This window comes from Bombina bombina, chromosome 1 (genome assembly GCF_027579735.1).
Source record: "Bombina bombina isolate aBomBom1 chromosome 1, aBomBom1.pri, whole genome shotgun sequence".
NCBI classification, from domain to species: Eukaryota; Metazoa; Chordata; class Amphibia; order Anura; family Bombinatoridae; genus Bombina; species Bombina bombina.
The window spans coordinates 474,146,855-474,165,153 of NC_069499.1; the positions used below are offsets into that span (position 1 = coordinate 474,146,855).

The following is an 18,299-nucleotide window of genomic DNA, read 5'->3' on the forward strand; positions in this document are numbered from 1 at the left end:
TTTGGAGAAGGGTCTTGCCGCCAGTTCCTTAAAAGGACAGATTTCGGCATTATCAGTCTTGTTGCATAGGAGACTTGCTGAGCTCCCTGACATACAATCTTTTGTTCAGGCTCTGTCTAGAATCAGACCTGTCTTTAGGTAGTCGGCTCCGCATTGAAGCTTAAACTTAGTCCTTAGGGTTTTGCAGAGGGTTCCGTTTGAACCTATGCATTCCATAGACATTAAGGTTCTGTCCTGGAAGGTTTTCTTCCTGTTGGCTATTGCATCGGCACGCAGAGTATCTGAGCTAGCTGCCTTGCAATGTGACCCTCCTTATCTGGTGTTTCATGCAGATAAGGCTGTACTGCGCACTGGGTTGGGGTTTCTCCCCAAGGTGGTGTCTAACCGTAACATCAATCAGGAAATAATTGTTTCTTCTTTGTGTCCTAACCCTTCTTCAAAGGAGAGGTTACTTCATAACCTGGATGTGGTTCGTGCCTTGAAGTTTTATCTTCAGGCTACCAAGGATTTCAGACAGTCTACATCTCTTTTTGTGGTGTATTCTGGTAAGCGCAAGGGGCAAAGGGCTTCTGCTACTTCTTTGTCTTTTTGGTTGAGGAGCTTGATTCGCTTGGCTTATGAGACAGCGGAACATAAGCCTCCTCAGAGGATCACGGCTTATTTAACTAGAGCCGTGGCATCGTCTTAGGCCTTCAAGAATGAGGCCTCTATGGAGCAAATTTGTAAGGCGGCTACCTGGTCCTCCTTACACACTTTTACAAAGTTTTACAAATTTGACGTTTTTGCTTTTGCGGAAGCTGTTTTTGCAGGCTGTGATGCCCTCAGATTTGGGTCCGCCTTTTACTGTCCCTGTTTCATTCAGTGTCCTCTAGAGCTTGGGTATATGTTCCCAATAGTAATGAATGAAGCCGTGAACTCTCCTCCCCTTTAGATGGAAGACATAAATTATGCTTACCTGATAATTTCATTTCCATCAAGAGGAGGAGAGTCCACGGCTCCCGCTTGTATCTCCGTTGGGCGGGCCTAAATTTTTTCATCTTCTGACACCTTTTTTACCCTGATATTTCTCATACTGTTCCTGGTTCCCTCGGCAGAATGACTGGGGATGAGGGAAGTGGGGGAGGTATTTAAGCCTTTGGCTGGGGTGTCTTTGCCTCCTCCTGGTGGCCAGGTTCTTAATTCCCAATAGTAATGAATGAAGCCGTGGACTCTCCTCCCCTCGATGGAAATTAAATTATCAGGTAAGCATAATTTATGTTTTTAACATGTATACAATAGGCTACAGACACAGCTGTAGGCTTTTTACATGTACATCTGTCTTTTTTTGCATGCTCAGTACCAGTTATGTCACGTGATACTTGAAGAACTCACAGGAGTCATAGACACATGATCCCAATGTAGAATACTAGTAGAATAATGTAATGTAGAATACTAGTAGTCTTAAATTAATAATTTTTGAGTACAAATATAATATTTAGTCTTAAAGGTTATTTAATATGAGGAATTTTAGATCCTTAATCTGACTTGTAAAGTGCATATATATATGTATATTTATGCAATATTTTCTAATTTTATCCCAGAGTGACAATATAACTACGTCCATAAAATATATCTGTTTATTTACACAGCTTTTTATGGCTCATTGAGGAATTAACAATTAAATTCTAACTAATCCAGATATATATATGTTATGTTTTCTTGACCATGCAAGGCATAAATTATATGAAATCTGGCTTATTATTTAGCTAAAAAGGGGCTTAGGGGTTAAAAAAATTGAATCGAGTGGCGGCGATGTGGGGGGACCTCGGTTTAGCGGTACATAGGTAGTTTATGGGTGTTAGTGTACTTTAGAGTACAGTAGTTAAGAGCTTTATGAACCGGCGTTAGCCCAGAAAGCTCTTAACTACTGACTTTTTTCTGCGGCTGGAGTTTTGTCGTTAGAATTCTAACGCTCACTTCAGACACGACTCTAAATACCGGAGTTAGAAAAATCCCATTGAAAAGATAGGATACGCAATTTACGTAAAGGGATCTGCGGTATGGAAAAGTCGCGGCTGAAAAGTGCCTGCAATAAAGAAGCGTAAAGCTCCGTAACGCAGCCCCATTGATTCCTATGGGGAAACTAAATTTATGTTTACATCTAACACCCTAACATAAACCCCGAGTCTAAACACCCTAATCTTACACTTATTAACCCCTATTCTGCTGCCCCCGACATCGCCAACACCTACATTATATTTATTAACCCCTAATATTCCGCTCCGGACATCGCTGACACCTACATTATACTTATTAACCCCTAATCTGCTGCCCCCAACATCGCTGACACTATACTAAATTTATTAACCCCTAAACCTAAGTCTAACCCTAACACCCCCTAACTTAAATGTAATTCAAATAAATCTAAATAAAACCTACTATCATTACCTAAATAATTCCTATTTAAAACTAAATACTTACCTATAAAATAAACCCTAAGCTAGCTATAATATAACTAATAGTTACATTGTATCTAGCTTAGGGTTTATTTTTATTTTACAGGCAAGTTTGTATTTATTTTAACAAGGTAGAATAGTTATTAAATAGTTATTTACTATTTACTAACTACCTAGATAAAATAAATACAAATTTACCTGTAAAATAAAACCTAACCTGAGTTACACTAACACCTAACATTACACAACAATTAAATAAAATGACCTAAATTACAAAAAATAAAAAACAAATTATCAGATATATAAACTAATTACACCTAATCTAATAGCCCTATCAAAATAAAAAAGCCCCCCAAAATAAAAAAAAAAACCCTAGCCTAAACTAAACTACCAATAGCCCTTAAAAGGGCCTTTTGCGGGGCATTGCCCCAAAGAAATCAGCTCTTTCACCTGTAAAAAAAATACAAACAACCCCCCCAACAGTAAAACCCACCACCCACACAACCAACCCCCCAAATAAAATCCTAACTAAAAAACCTAAGCTCCCCATTGCCCTGAAAAGGGCATTTGGATGGGCATTGCCCTTAAAAGGGCATTTAGCTCTATTGCTGTACAAGCCCTAACCTAAAAGTAAAACCCACCCAATAAACCCTTAAAAAACCTAACAATAACCCCTGAAGATCCACTTACAATTTTGAAGAGCCAACATCCATCCTCAACGAAGTCGGGAGAAGTCCTCAACGAAGCCGGGAGAAGTCTTCATCCAAGCCGGCAGAAGTGGTCCTCCAGACGGGCAGAAGTCTTCATCCAGACGGTATCTTTTATCTTCATCCATCCGGCGCTGAGCGGGTCCATCTTCAAGACATCCGGCTCAGAGCATCCTCTTCAAATGAAGTCTTCTTCCAGAATGAAGGTTCCTTTAAATGACGTCATCCAAGATGGTGTCCTTTGAATTCCGATTGGCTGATAGAATTCTATTAAAGGTGAAAAAATCCTATTGGCTGATGCAATCAGCCAATATGATTGAGCTTCAATCCTATTGGCTGATTGTATTTATTTTAGCTAGGTAGTTAGTAAATAGTTAATAACTATTTAATAACTATTCTACCTAGTTAAAATAAATACAAAGTTGCCTGTAAAATAAAAATAAACCCTAAGCTAGCTACAATGTAACTATTAGTTATATTGTAGCTAGCTTAGGGTTTATTTTATAGGTAAGTTTTAAATTGGAATAATTTAGATTTATTTTAATTATATTTAAGTTAGGGGGTGGTAGGGTTAGGGTTAGACTTAGGTTTAGGGGTTAATAAATTTAGTATAGTGGCGGCGACGTTGGGGGCGGCAGATTAGGGGTTAATAAATGTAGGGAGGTGGTGGCGATGTTAAGGGCGGCAGATTAGGGGTTAATAATATTTATAAAGCAAAATGTCACAGTTCCAGTGTAAGAATAGGCAGGGAGAGATTCTGAAAGTTTAAAGTACAATTTATTTATACTTGCATTAAAATAGTGATACAGACACAGCAAACTGACAGACACCATGGCTGACGTGTTTCCTGCCTCACGGCAGTTCATCAGAGCTGAGAGCCGTGATGTCTGTCAGTTTGCTGTGCCTGTATCACTATTTTAATGCAAGTATAAATAAATTGTACTTTTAACTTTCAGAACCTCTCCCTGCCTATTCTTACACTGGAACTGTGACATTTTGCTTTATTTGTATCTTGGAATCAATGGGTTTTGGAGAGCCCTAGCAGCTCCGGAGTTCGAAGCAGCTCTCACTTGTATTACTTAACAGGTGTTATATAGGGGCTGCACGCTGTAAGCAATACCAACACTTTACTTTCTGCATTGCAAGGAACACGCTAGCTACAGTGATTGAAATAGCGTGCAAGAGACGTTTCTTTTCTAGTTGTGTTGCTTTCTACAGGTGTGATAAGTCCTCTGTTATTGTTTATTTGGAATGTTCACGTATACATATTTGACTTGGTGATATCCGCTACAGTGGGATTCCTGTTTGGAGTCGTTTTCACCAAGGAAACGTTTATTCGCATTACTGTCCATATACACTGCTAACAAACCACCAATAAATTTTTGGACCTTAATAATATTTAACTAGTGTTTGCGATGCGGGAGTGTGGCGGTTTAGGGGTTAATATGTTTATTCTAGTGGTGGCAATTCGGGAGCGGCAGATTAGGGGTTAATAATTTTATTTTAGTGTTTACGATGCGGGAGGGCCTCGGTTTAGGGGTTAATAGGTAGTTTATGGGTGTTAGTATACTTTTTAACACTTAAGTTATGAGTTTTATGCTACAGCTTTGTAGTGTAAAACTCATAACTACTGACTTTAGAATGTGTTACGAATCTTGTGGTATAGGCTGTACCTCTCACTTTTTGGCCTCCAAAAAAAAGCTTGTAATATCGGCGCTATGGAAGTCCCATTGAAAAAAGACTTTACGAAAATTGCGTAAGTTAATTTGCGGTACGGCCAAAAAAGTGTGCGGGACAGCTGTACCAACAAGACTCGTAATAGCGGTAGTGAAAAAGCAGCGTTATGAGCCTTAACGCTGTTTTTTTACTCATAACACAAAACTTGTAATCTAGCCGTATGTTTGTTATACTGTATCTAAAATGATGGTGAAATTCTGTCTGATGATCAGGTTTCTGATAAGGATACTGAATCTTCCACGTTTAAAGTTGAACATATTAGATATCTGCTAAAAGAGGATTCTAAACCTACTAAGGGAAAAATCTGTTAAGCAGTTGAATTTGATTTTCAAGCCATTCCTAAGTCACAATGAAAACTGAAGGTATGGCCCTTGATCCAGGTTAGTTTCTGGTAGGGGGCACATTACGCCTTTTTCAAGAGGCCTGGGGGTCAATTTATTATTGGCCGAATTTGGGCTTGCTAGAAACAGGAGTTAAGAAGCAGCGGTCTATAGACCGCTGCTCCTTAACTCCTATGCCACCTCTGAGGATGCGTACAGCAATCCGCCGGATCCTATGCGATCTGGCTGATTGACACCCCCTGCTAGCGGCCGATTTGCCGCAAATCTGCAGGAGGCGGTATTGCACAAGCAGTTCACTAGATAGAATACGGGCAGCATATGTTGTCCGCATTCAGCAATGTCTGGCGGACATGATATGCTACAGCGTATTATGTCTGCCAGAGTTTAATAAATTGACCCCCTGGTCTCAATCTGTACAGGATCCTTGGGTTCTGAGCATTGTCTCTAATAGATACAGGATGGATTTCAGACCAAGGCCTCCCAGAGGAAGGTTTCATCAGTCCTATGTTTCAAAGAACCATGTGAAAGCTCAGGCTTTCCTTCACAGTGTTCAGGAAATAGAACTTATGGGAGTAATTGTTCCAGTTCCGTCTCCAGAACAGGGCCAGAGTTTTTATTCTAACTTGTTCATAGTTCCAAAGAAAGAGGGAACTTTCAGACCAATTCTGGAAGTTCCTTCCTTCAAAATGGAAACAATTTGAACTATCCTTCCCCTTGTTAAACAGGGACAATTTATGTTAACATTAGAATTGAAGGATGCTTACCTTTATATTGCTATTCACAGAGAGTTCAGTTCCTTCATTTTGTTTTTCATAGACAAACATTATTATTATTATTTGTGGCTCACCCATTTGGTTTGATTACCGCTCTCAGGATCTTTACAAAGGTCCTTGAGCTCTTCAAGCTCAAGTAATTTCTGTAGTGCCTTACCTGGATGATATCTTGGTACAGGCTCAATCTTTTACCTTAAGCTAGCTCTCATACCAACAATTTTTTGTTGTTTCTTTACAAGTATGGCTGGATAATTAACACTCCAGAACTCTAATGCCTCAGACCAGAGTATCCTTCCTTGGAGTCATAACAGACTCAATTTCAATGAGACTTTCTCTAAAAGATCAAAGGCAATCCAAATTTCAGACAACATGCCTGAAACTTCAGTATCTTTCCAATCCTTCTGTTGCTTTATGTATGGATATTCTAGGTCTGATAATTGCCGCATCAGACGCAATGCCATTTGCTTGATTTCATATAAAATTCAGAAGAATGGTCTCTGCATCTGGAAGTGTTCAATAAAATAATAGATCTTTGGGGTCTTCCAGAAATTGACCTAATCGGTTCCCATTTGAATAACAAACTTCCCAAATATTTTGCAAGATACCGAGATCCTCAAGTGGAGTCAGTATATGCTCTAAAAACTACATGGGTATTTTATTTAGCCTACATTTTTCCACCAATAATTCTTCTATCCAGAGTGATATCTCGGATCAAACAAGAACAATCACCAATAATCTTGATCCCTCCGACTTTGACACAATCTTTTATCACAAGGTCCTTTCTATCATCATAATCTCATGTCTCTCAACTTGAAGACTATGAGAATGAATGTCTGATTCTCCAACAGAGAGGTTTTTCAAATGAGGTTATTAAAACCTTAATTCAAGACAGAAAAACTGTTACTAGAAAGATTTATCACAACATTTGGAAGACGTTTCTGAGATGGTGTGAAAAGAATAACTTCAGTTGGCATTCTATTAGAATTCCTATCATTCTTCAGTTTTTACAAGAGGGTTTGGATAAAGGTTTATCTGCCAGTTCTCTCAAAGGTCAGATGTCAGCCTTATCTCTTTTGTTTCACAAACATATTGCGAAAATTCCTGATATTCAGATTTTTGTTCAGGCTTTGGCTAGAATTCAGCCTGTATTCTAACCAATTTCTCCTCCATGGATTTTGGATTTGGTTCATAGAATTCTACAGTTTCCTCCTTTTGAACCATGGACGTAAAACTTATTTCATGGAAGGTTTTATTTTTATTAGCAATTTCTTCTGCTAGGAGAGTATCAGAACTGTCAGATCGTCCCTCATCTTATTTTCCAACAGGATAAGGCAGTTTTGAGGACTAAATTTGACTTTTTACCAAAAGTTGTCTCAGCTGATAATATTAATCAAGAGATTGTGGTTCCTTCTATTTGTCACAATCCTCAAATTACAAAGAAACAAAGAAAGACTTCTTCATCATTTGGATGTGGTTAGGGCCTTGTAGTTACATTTACAGGTTAACAAAGAATTTCAAAGTTCTTCTAGTCTTTTTATCCATTTCTCTGGCCCTCGAAAGGATTTAAAAGCTTCAGCTGTTTCTTTGCTTGGCTTGGCGTAAGCTCCTTATACACAAGGCTTAATTGGAGGCTGGTAAGTCTCCTAATAAACGTATTACAGCTAATTCTACTAGATTTGTTTCTACTTCTTGGGCTTTTAAAACAAGGCTTTGATTTAAAAGGCAGAATTAAAAGGCATCAACTTGGTCATCTCTACATACTTTTCCGAATTTTTATTATTTTGATGTTTTTGCTTCTTCTGAAGCGACATTTGGAAGCAAAGTCCTTCCCTGCTTTGTCCATTGCTACATTTTTCTTTTATTCCCCGTGCTTGGCTATACGTGTAACTGGCAAACCCATAAGGTGGGAGGGATGAAGAGTGTTGAGAGTTTTGGGAAAACGTGCCTTTTCTTTCATGTAATTAGCAAGAGTCCATGAGTTAGTGACGTATGGGATATACATTCCTACCAGGAGGGGCAAAGTTTCCCAAACCTTAAAATGCCTATAAATACACCCCTCAATTCAGTTTTACAAACTTTGCCTCCCATGGAGGTGGTGAAGTAAGTTTGTGCTAGATTTTACGTTGATATGCGCTTTGCAGCAGGCTGAAGCCCGGTTTTCCTCTCAGAGTGCAGTGAATGTCAGAGGGATGTGAAGAGAGTATTGCCTATTTGAATACCATGGTCTTCCTCTAGGGGATCTATTTCATAGGTTCTCTGTTATCGGTCGTAGAGATTTCTTCTCCTACCTCCCTTTTCAGATCGACGATATACTCTTATATACCATTACCTCTACTGATTCTCGTTTCAGTACTGGTTTGGCTATCTACTATATGTAGATGAGTGTCTTAGGGTAAGTAAATCTTATTTCTATTTATGACACTCAAATCTATGGTTGGGCACTTTATATGTAAAGTTCTAAATATATGTGTTTAAACTTATATTTGCCATGATTCAGGATAATCAGTATTCCTTCATTCAGACTGTCAGTTTAATTTTTTTGGGAAAATGCATATAAATTTTATTTTTTCTTACCTTAAATTTTCAATTGACTTTTTTTCAAAATTACGGGCTGTTAGGCTCGCGGGTGCAGAAAATGCTTCTATTTATTGCGTCATTCTTGGCGCAATACTTTTTTGGCGCAAAAATTTTGTCATTTCCGGCGTCATAGTTGGCGCCAGAAGTTTTCACGTAATTGCGTCATTTTTTACGTATGTGTATTGCGGAAGTTTTTTTGGCGCCAAAAAATATGGGCGTCATTCTTGGCGCAAAAATGTGTGGGCGTTATGCTTGGCGCCAAAAATGTAGGCGTCATACTTGGTGCCAGTTTTTTTCCCATTATTTCAGTCTCATTTTTCAGTTGCTTCTGGTTTTCTAGAAGCTTGTTTTATTTTCATTTTTTCCCATTCCTGAAACTGTCATTTAAGGAATTCGATAATTTTGCTTTATATGTTGTTTTTTCTATTACATATTGCAAGATATTCCAAAAACTGTTCCTGTATCAGAAAATACTGAGGGATTCCTGATGACTGATATCAGTCCTACCAAAGCTAAGTTCATTTATTTTAATGTTATGAATGTTTATCTTTAGCTATGGTTTGTAATAAGTTATTATGATAAACTTTTACATGCAGAGTCCATTAGTATTTATGCATTATCTATTGCTATTCTTTTTACATCTAATGTACAAGATGTATTTAGGAATTTCTAAGAATATTTTTCTGATTCTATTCTAAAGGCTTTGTCTGCCATCCCGCCTTCTAATAAAATTTTTAGGTATTTTTTAAACTTCTCATTTAGTTGATGAAGTTTCAAATGACCAACAACATACTGAATTATCCTTCTCTGATGGTGTTTTTTCTCATTCAGAATATTCTTCATCAGATATTGACACTAACAAATCTACTTTTTTATTTTAATATTGAGTACATTCGTTCTTTGTTGAAAAGGTGTTGATTATTTTGGATATTAAAGTAACTAGTTCTTTTGATTGAGACTAGCTAACATTTAAATTCTGCTTATTAACCTTCTGTGGTTTCTTCAGAGGTTTTCTCCAGTTCCTTATACTAGGGAATGGAATAGGCCGGGAATTTCTTTTATTCCTTCTTTAAGGTTTTTAAATTGTATCCTTTGCCGGCAGTTAGTTTTAAGTTTTAAGGAAAGATTCCCCAAGTTAATGGGGCTATCTCTACTCTTGCTTAACATACTACTATTCCTATAGCAAATAGTATTTATTTTTTTCCTTCAGATGGGAAATTTGTATCTTATTTAAGGAAAATTATTTATTTTCAGGTACTTTTTTTAGACCTGTAATTTATGTGGCTGATGTTGCAACTGCTTCAACTTTCTGGTTGGAAACTTTAGTGCAACAAGTATCGGATTATGATTTGTTTAGCATTGTTAAGTTGATCAACATGCTAATAATTTCATTTGTGTCGTCATTTTTTTGATATTTTCGCAAATGAGGTTTAATCTATGTCTTTAACTATTTTAGCTAGAAGAACGTTGTGACTTCAATCTTGGAATGCTAATTTGATTTCTAAATTCCATATTTCTTTTTTTCCAAGGTAATCAATAATTTGGTTCACAATTGGATTCAATTCTTCTACTGTTACTCTGGGCTTCAAGATTGAGCTCTAAGACTAAATCTTAAGCTTATATTAGTTTTTGTTCTTACTAAGGAACGGAATCCTATTTCTTCCCCAAGTAACATGTTTATAATTGGAAGTTTTCTTCATTCAATTTAAGCCCTTTTAAATATCAAAGTCAGCTCCTCAAATTTGCATGTAGGTGCGATTCTTATTCCAGCTTAGCTGGTAAGGGGCAGGTTAAGACTTTTTAAAGATTGTTTGGTTCAATTCGGTCCAAACTTCTTAGATTTGGGTACAGAATAGAATTCAGAGTAAAACCGCCTGTGAGAAGTCTTTTTTTTCTCTAACATATTCCAGCTATTCCAGTAAGGCTCACACTTTCCTGAAGTGTGTTTCAGACCTGTATGTATTGGGTACTTGTGAAGCGCGGCTGGTCACCCGTTGGGGCTCAAGGCGCTGCTCAGACCTGGAGTTTTCTGGGGTATTTATACCAGTTCCATTTTAGGAACAGGGTTTGGGGGTTTTATTCAAAACTATTCATTGTCTCAAAGATAGAAAATCTTTTTGAATTGTCATAAGTGTACCATCTTTTAGAATGGTGTTTATATGGTCTATTCTGCCTTTTGGTCAGTGAGGGCATTATTTGCTTACAATAGATACAATAGATGCATATCTTCATTTTCTGTTTTCATTCAGATTATTTTCATTTTCTGAGATTCTCTTTTTTTGACAAGCATTACCAATTTGTTGCTTTTCCTTCTGGTCTAGCGACAGCTCTAAGAATCTTTTCAAGGTTCTCAGTGTTTCCTTATTTGGACGGTCTCGTGGTACTGGCTCAGTCTTTTCGTTCTGCGGAATCTCATACGATTCAACTTTTGTTGTTTCTTCAAGACATGGTTAGAGGATCTTTTTATCAAAAGCTCTTTGATTCCTCAGACAAGGGTAACCTTTTTTAGGTTTCCAGATAGATTGTGTCAATGTCTTTGTCTCTAACAGACAAGTGACAATTTTATTGGGTTCCGTTTGTGGGAACCTTCAGTCTCTATTATTTCCTTCAGTTGCTATATGCATGGAAGTTTTTAGGTGTCATGGCTGCAGCATTGGATTCGATTCCCTTTGCTCATTTTCATAGGAAACCTTTCCAGTTTTTTATGCTGAATTTATGGTGCGGGGATTCTAGGATATCACTTTTTATAACTTTGAATCCCAATGTTCAACTATCTTTGACTTGGTGGTTAGATCACCATCATATAATTCTACCGGTCTCTTCGGTTCATTCAACCTGGACCATGATCACTACAGACGCAAGTCTTTTAGGTTGGGAGGCTGTCTGGGGATCTCTGTCAGAACAAGGGGTTTGGAAATCTCAGGAGGCGAGATTACCATTCGATATTTTGGAACTCCGTGCATTTCTCAGAGTTCTTCAGTTTTGGCTTCTTTTTGAAGACAGAGACGTTTATTGTTTTTCAGACAGACAATGTCACAACTGTGGCGTATGTCAATCATCAGGGTGGGACTCTCAGTCCTTGGGCTGTGAAAGAAGTATCTTGGATACTTGCTTGGGCTAAATCCAGCTCTTGTCTAATTTCTGTGGTCCATATCCCAGGTATAGACAATTGGGAAGCGGATTATCTCTGTTTATCAAGCTTTACATCCGGGAGAATGGTCTCTTTACCCAGATGTGTTTTTTTCAAATTGTTCAGATGTGAGGGCTTCCAGAAATAGATCTGATGACATCTCATCTAAACAAGGAACTTCCCAGGGGCCTATTCAGGCCCAGGGATCCTCAGGCGGAAGCAGTGTATGCATTGACACTTCCTTGGAGTTGTCAATCTGCCTATATTTTTACGCCTCTGGTTCTTCTTTTTAGAGTGATTTTCAAAATCATCAGGGAGCAATCTTTTGTGTTGCTGGTGGCTCCAGCATGGCCACACAGGTTTTGGTATTTGGTTCTTGTTCGGATGTCCAGTTGCCAATCTTGGTCACTTCCATTAAGGCCAGACCTTATATCTTAACATTCGTTTTTTCCATCAGGAACCCAAATGATTAATTTGATGGTATGGAAATTTAACGCTTAGTACTTAGTCATAGAAGTTTCTCTGACTCAGTGATTAATACTATGTTGCAGGCTCGTAAATCTGTGTCTAGTAAGATTTATTATCGAGTTTGGAAGATTTACATCTCATGATGCTCTTCTCATAAATTCTCTTGGCATTCTTTTAGAATTCCTAGGATTTTATAGTTTCTTCAGGATGGTTTGGATAAGGGTTTTTGTCTGCAAGTTCTTTGAAGGACAAATCTCTGCTTTTTCTGTGCTGTTTTCACAAAAATTTGCTTATCTTTCTGTTATTCATTGTTTTGTTCAGGCTTTGGTTCGTATCAAGCCTGTCATTAAGCCAATTTCTCCACCTTGGAGTCTTAATTTGGTTCTGAGGGCTTTACAGGCTCTTCCGTTTGAGCATATGCTTTCTTTGGACATTAAAATTACTTTCATGGAAAGTATTGTTACTTTTAGACATCTCTTCAGCTAGAGAAGTTTTTGAATTATCTGCTCTTTCTTGTGATTCTCCTTTTTCTGATTTTTCATCAGGATAAGGTGGTTTTGCTGTCTTCATTTCGAATTTTACCTTAGTTGTGAATTCTAACAACATTAGTAAAGGAATTATTGTCCCTTTCTTGTGTCCTAATCCTAAGAATTCTTTGGAAAGATTCTTACATTCTTTCGATGTGGTATGAGTTTTGAAATATTATGTTGAAGCTACTCAGATTTCAGAAAGACTTCTAGTCTATTTGTTATCTTTTCTGGTTTTAGGAAAGGTCAGAAGGCTTCTGCCATTTCTTTGGCATCTTGGTTAAAGCTTTTGATTCATCATGCTTATTTGGAGTCGGGTTAATCCCCGCCTCAGAGGATTACGGCTCATTCTACTAGGTCAGTTTCTACTTCCTGGGCTTTAAGAATGAAGCTTCTGTTGATCAGATTTGCAAAGCAACGACTTGGTCTTCTTTGCATACTTTTACTAAATTCTACCACTTTGGTGTTTTCTCTTCTTCAGAAGCAGCTTTTGGTAGAATAGTACTTCAGGCAGCTGTTTCAGTTTGATTCTTCTGCTTATAATTTCAGTTTTTTTTCATTATAAAAATTGAAACTTTTGATTTGGGTTGTGGATTAATTTTTCAGCGGAATTGGCTGTCTTTATTTTATCCCTCCCTCTCTAGTGACTCTTGCGTGGAAGTTCCACATCTTGGGTATCTGCTATCCCATACGTCACTAACTCATGGACTCTTGCTAATTACATGAAAGTAAACATAATTTATGTAAGAACTTACCTGATAAATTCATTTATTTCATATTAGCAAGAGTCCATGAGGCCCACCCTTTTTGTGGTGGTTATGATTTTTTTGTATAAAGCACAATTATTCCAATTCCTTATTTTTGATGCTTTCGCTCCTTTCTTATCACCCCACTTCTTGGCTATTCGTTAAACTGAATTGTGGGTGTGGTGAGGGGTGTATTTATAGGCATTTTAAGGTTTGGGAAACTTTGCCCCTCCTGGTAGGAATGTATATCCCATACGTCACTAACTCATGGACTCTTGCTAATATGAAAGAAATGAATTTATTAGGTAAGTTCTTACATAAATTATGTTTTCCTAGTGGCTAGGAAGTGAATCCCTTGCATAATGGATCATGGACACTCACCACCATAAAATAAGTGAATTTATCAGGTAAGCATAAATATTGTTTTTTTGCAAACTTAAATATATTATACATTATCCCAACTGTATATAACATGCACAACTGCACATTTCAATTACAACTTTTAAGTCAGTTTAAAATATTACACAAACTCATCTAATCTGTATATGAGTGTTGCTAGCAGATTGCATTTTTAAGTGGATTGTTGTGTTAAATTCAACTCTTTCAATAATGGTGGCTATACTTAAAGATCATCAGCACACATATATAGCTCTTTATACATCTGAAATACAACCATATTTATAAAAATAAAAATTTGCTTTTATTTTTTTATACTTCATGCAAAAACACACACTAGTTTTAATATAAATTTAAAAATAGCATTACCATGACTTCTGCCACCCATTGACCCATTGCAAGTTAAAATTTTAATAGCTAGTTTTCCCTTTGCCATGAAGCCCCAACCCATTTGCAAAATTCGCTGTATAAAATGGGTAAGTGGTTACTCAGAGCCTTTTTATAAAGTTTGCAAGATTAAACCACACTTACTAAGGCATGAATAATCTGACTCAGATTTTGCCCTTTAGCCAATGATGTCAGAATGACTAGTCAACTGTTACCGTTTGGGGGGTTTTTACTCCAGAAACACAAAAAATGGATTTCAATTATAACTTTCTGTTTCAACATGGAATTGTTATCTTTTAGATCTATTTAAGAGAAGCCACAGTGAGGGCCAGATTACAAGTGGCGCGCTAACAGTTACTCGCAAGAAATATCAGGTTTATCGTGGCTGTTTGTGCGTGTCAGAAGGCTCGCTTGTATAAAAAGTTAAAAATATAAACCTGATTGCTTGAGCGCAATTGAATTTAACGCTTGTCAGGATAGCAACGCTCATAATACAATCTAATAAAAATCATTAAAAAATGGACATATACAGATAAATACATACATACAGATATATATTATTTTATTTTTTTAAATGTATTGGAGCCCTTTGCAGACAAGCAGATGAAAACATGTTAAAGCATATTTATGCAATATTCATTTTTAATAAAGTGTTATACTGTGAATTTAAATATTTCACATTCCAATGTTCTGCACATAACAGAATATGTTCTAAGTATTTTAAAATATATATTTCTATATATATCTGTATATAGCTATACCTATATATAATTATATATATACTGTATATATATATATATATATATATATATATATATATATATATATATATATATATATATATATATATATATATATACCATCAGATATATGTAGAAATATGTATATATGAATAAATAGAACATATTCTGCTATGTGAAGAACATTGAAATGTGAAATATTCATATTTTTATGTCGGGTTAGCGCACTTGATTTTGGGTTTGTGCACGAGTAGGGTGTTAGATTTTTACCCACACTTTTTTTGCTCCATTGACTGCTATGGATAAATAGGTTAACACGGTTGTAATATTCTAACTTCAGATTTTTGCGTGCATCAGGTTAGCGTGTGAGCAAAAACAGTTTACTTTCAACTTGTAATACGAGTGCTACCAAATGTGCGCAAAAAGCTTACTTCTAGTGGAGTTACTGTGGGAGCGAAAAAATACCACTCCACTTGTAATCTGGCCCTCAGTGGTGAATGCAGCCAAATTAATGTGGAATTAGATTACAGACATTTTTTACTTTGCTAATATATGTTTATAAGGTTTCTTGTGTACAGCAAAAAGGAAAGCAGTGTGTGTGTTGTATACTATCAAAAGTACAGAGTTGGCCATAGAGATATCCAACTGTCCCAAATAGTAACAACTACTTTCAGGAGTCTCGGATCCCTACAGCACTTTGCTCTTAATATCAGTGTAAAAGTAGGTTTGCCAAATATATTTGGTTAAGAAGTCTCTGGATTTTTCTTTTTAGATATGGAGACTGTTACATCTGGAATAAAGTTACCACATGTATACACAATATCCTCAGTGGAAGAAGGTGGATAGAGCATTATGGAGAAATAACCATAAGGAACACAAAAAGTAGCATTTCTACATGTAAAATGACATTTATTAAGGTAAGATTATAAAAAAAAGTATAGTGAATACTCTCATTGATCAGTTTATAAATTGTGTTAATTGTGGCTGAATAATATATAGTATCTGACTGCTGAAAATGTATAATGTGAGAGACAAAGTGGGAAAATTAACAACACAGATGAGCGTGAGGAAGTAGAATGAAGTTAGGAGCATAAAAGCATTTCATGTCTACTATAGAAAATGACCATATTGAACAGGTAAGGAAAAAGAAGGGAAACAGTAGAAAATTAAGGCTTACTGAGGATGAAAAGTGGTTGTGTTTGTGTAATAATGTGTCACCTTGATAGAACCATATCAGTAGTTGTGGAGTAGATGGCCTGAGGGGTAGAAACCCCACTCTTACATATACTTTTGCTTGAGTCAGTTCAGTTTCTAACCTTTTTGGCCTAAGGTAGACTGTGCTTGAGCGCTGCCACATAAGTCTTTTGAACAGTACAGCAATCTACTACTGCAAGGATTTAGCCATCCCAACTATGGTATGTACATGTATCACAGATACATCTGTGATAATAGCTCAGACAATTATAGGCAATTCAGAAATCTTGCACAAATGAATGTGGTCAAGCCAAGTTAACAGGCTTATAGTGAAGCTATATATATATAGTTTACAGGACAGGTACTTCAGGCAACAAACCACAGGTAATGAAAGCACAAAATATGCAGGATGGCTAGCAAGACATTTGGTATGAGAACAACTAAGCTTCAAGAGGGGAAGGCCATAACCCTGGGGAAAGCTTCACTGTCAAATAAGTGACAGAAGAGCTCACACATTAGAAGGAATGTGTTCCCACCCTTTAGACAGGCACTTTCAAGAGAAATATGATGCTAGTGAGAATGGTGTTCTCTGGGCCATTGTGACATAACCCCACTCTCCTTAAAGCATCATCCAGGTTGCAAATTAGAAATTAACTACCATGAATGTTCTAAATGTTCTTCAGGCCCCAATACTCCCTGCTGAATAATATATTCAGATTTACTGGGATGTATACAGGATATAAGGGAGCACAGTATCTCAAAGTTCAAAACACCATTCACAAGGCAGTTGTAATTTAAATCCACATGCCTGAGAGACTATAAGAAACAGGCCAATTAATTTATTCACCAGTATCTTGGAAAGCACAAATCATCCCTATTGTAGGGGCATAGCCAATCACAATCTCCAGTCTTAAAATCAGAAATGACTATTTTTTGTAATGGGCCAGAGTAGGTGGAGTATTTTTCTGAACAGGACAGGTCAATATTAAACCAAACAACAGATGGCAACAATTCTGCTTGGAGAACTCAGTAGGTAGCTTGCTGAGTAGTCCAATAAATCTCAGAATTATTTTACTGAAGTCAAAATATTTACAACAGGGAGGGCAGAGCCAGCGCTCAGAGAAGTTGAGTGCACATTTAGTGAGCTCCGTCTTCCTCTTAAAGCAAAAACATTACAAACGTGGTTAAAAAGTTGAAATGCAAACAGGTATTATGCCCTAAATTGGCTGGATACCTGTCAGGACATTTGACTCGCTGCACACTTACAGGAGCAAACTCAAAGGGGAGAATTTGTTAGAACGGTATCCAACACTCCTACAAGTGTAGCGCCACGTGTGAGGGCCTTGTACAGCTTGGGTCATGGACAAGAAGGTGCGCTATCTCTCTTTCATCTTCAGGAACGCTCCAGATGCTTAAAGGGACACTGAACCAAATATTTTCTTTCGTGATTCAGATAGAGCATGCAATTTTAAGCAACTTCCTAATTTACTCCTATTATCAAATTTTCTTTGTCCTCTTGCTATCTTTATTTGAAAAATAAGGCATCTAAGCTAAGGAGCCAGACAATGTTTGGTTCAGTACCCTGGACAGCACTTGTTAATTGGTGGGTGAATTTATCCACCAATCAGCAAGAACAACCCAGGTTGTTCACCAAAAATAGGCCGGTATTTAAACTTACGTTCTTGCTTTTCATATAAAGATACAAAGAGAATGAAGAAATTTTGATAATAGGAGTAAATTAAAAAGTTGCTTAAAATTGCATGCTCTATCTGAATCACGAAAGAAAAAATATGGGTTCCGTGTCCCTTTAAGTGTGTCAGCCTTAAAATGAAGAGGAAGATGGAACTGCAACCCTTAGCGCCTTTAGACCCTTACGCGTGAATAGCCGCACTTTACAAGAACCCGATAGATAGATGCCACGAGGACCAACGTGAAACCTCCATATAAAGCAGTAAGAGGAGATTTTATTTTTTTTGTGTAGGGGCAGTTTTAATTACAATGTAGGCCTGCAGGTCTTCCGGCACAGTATCAATTCCTAAAGTATTACTGGATTCTTTAACATTTTAAAAAATACTCTTTTTCTACCTTGATTACACAAGTAAAACAATGTATACGCAAGGAGGCCTATTCACTTTTCTGAA

The 18,299-nt window shown here is 37.0% G+C and overlaps 1 protein-coding gene across 2 annotated transcripts in view; it reads left to right on the top strand.

Annotated features, from left to right (window-relative positions):
• The window catches only part of OSBPL6 (oxysterol binding protein like 6), a 664,468-nt gene that overhangs the window by 587,009 nt on the left and 59,160 nt on the right, over window positions 1–18,299 (top strand). For both annotated transcript variants that reach the window (XM_053698504.1, XM_053698502.1), the window contains one exon: window positions 15,737–15,881. In XM_053698504.1, coding sequence (XP_053554479.1) covers window positions 15,737–15,881 — 145 coding nt within the window. The remainder of the gene's footprint in view (window positions 1–15,736; window positions 15,882–18,299) is intronic.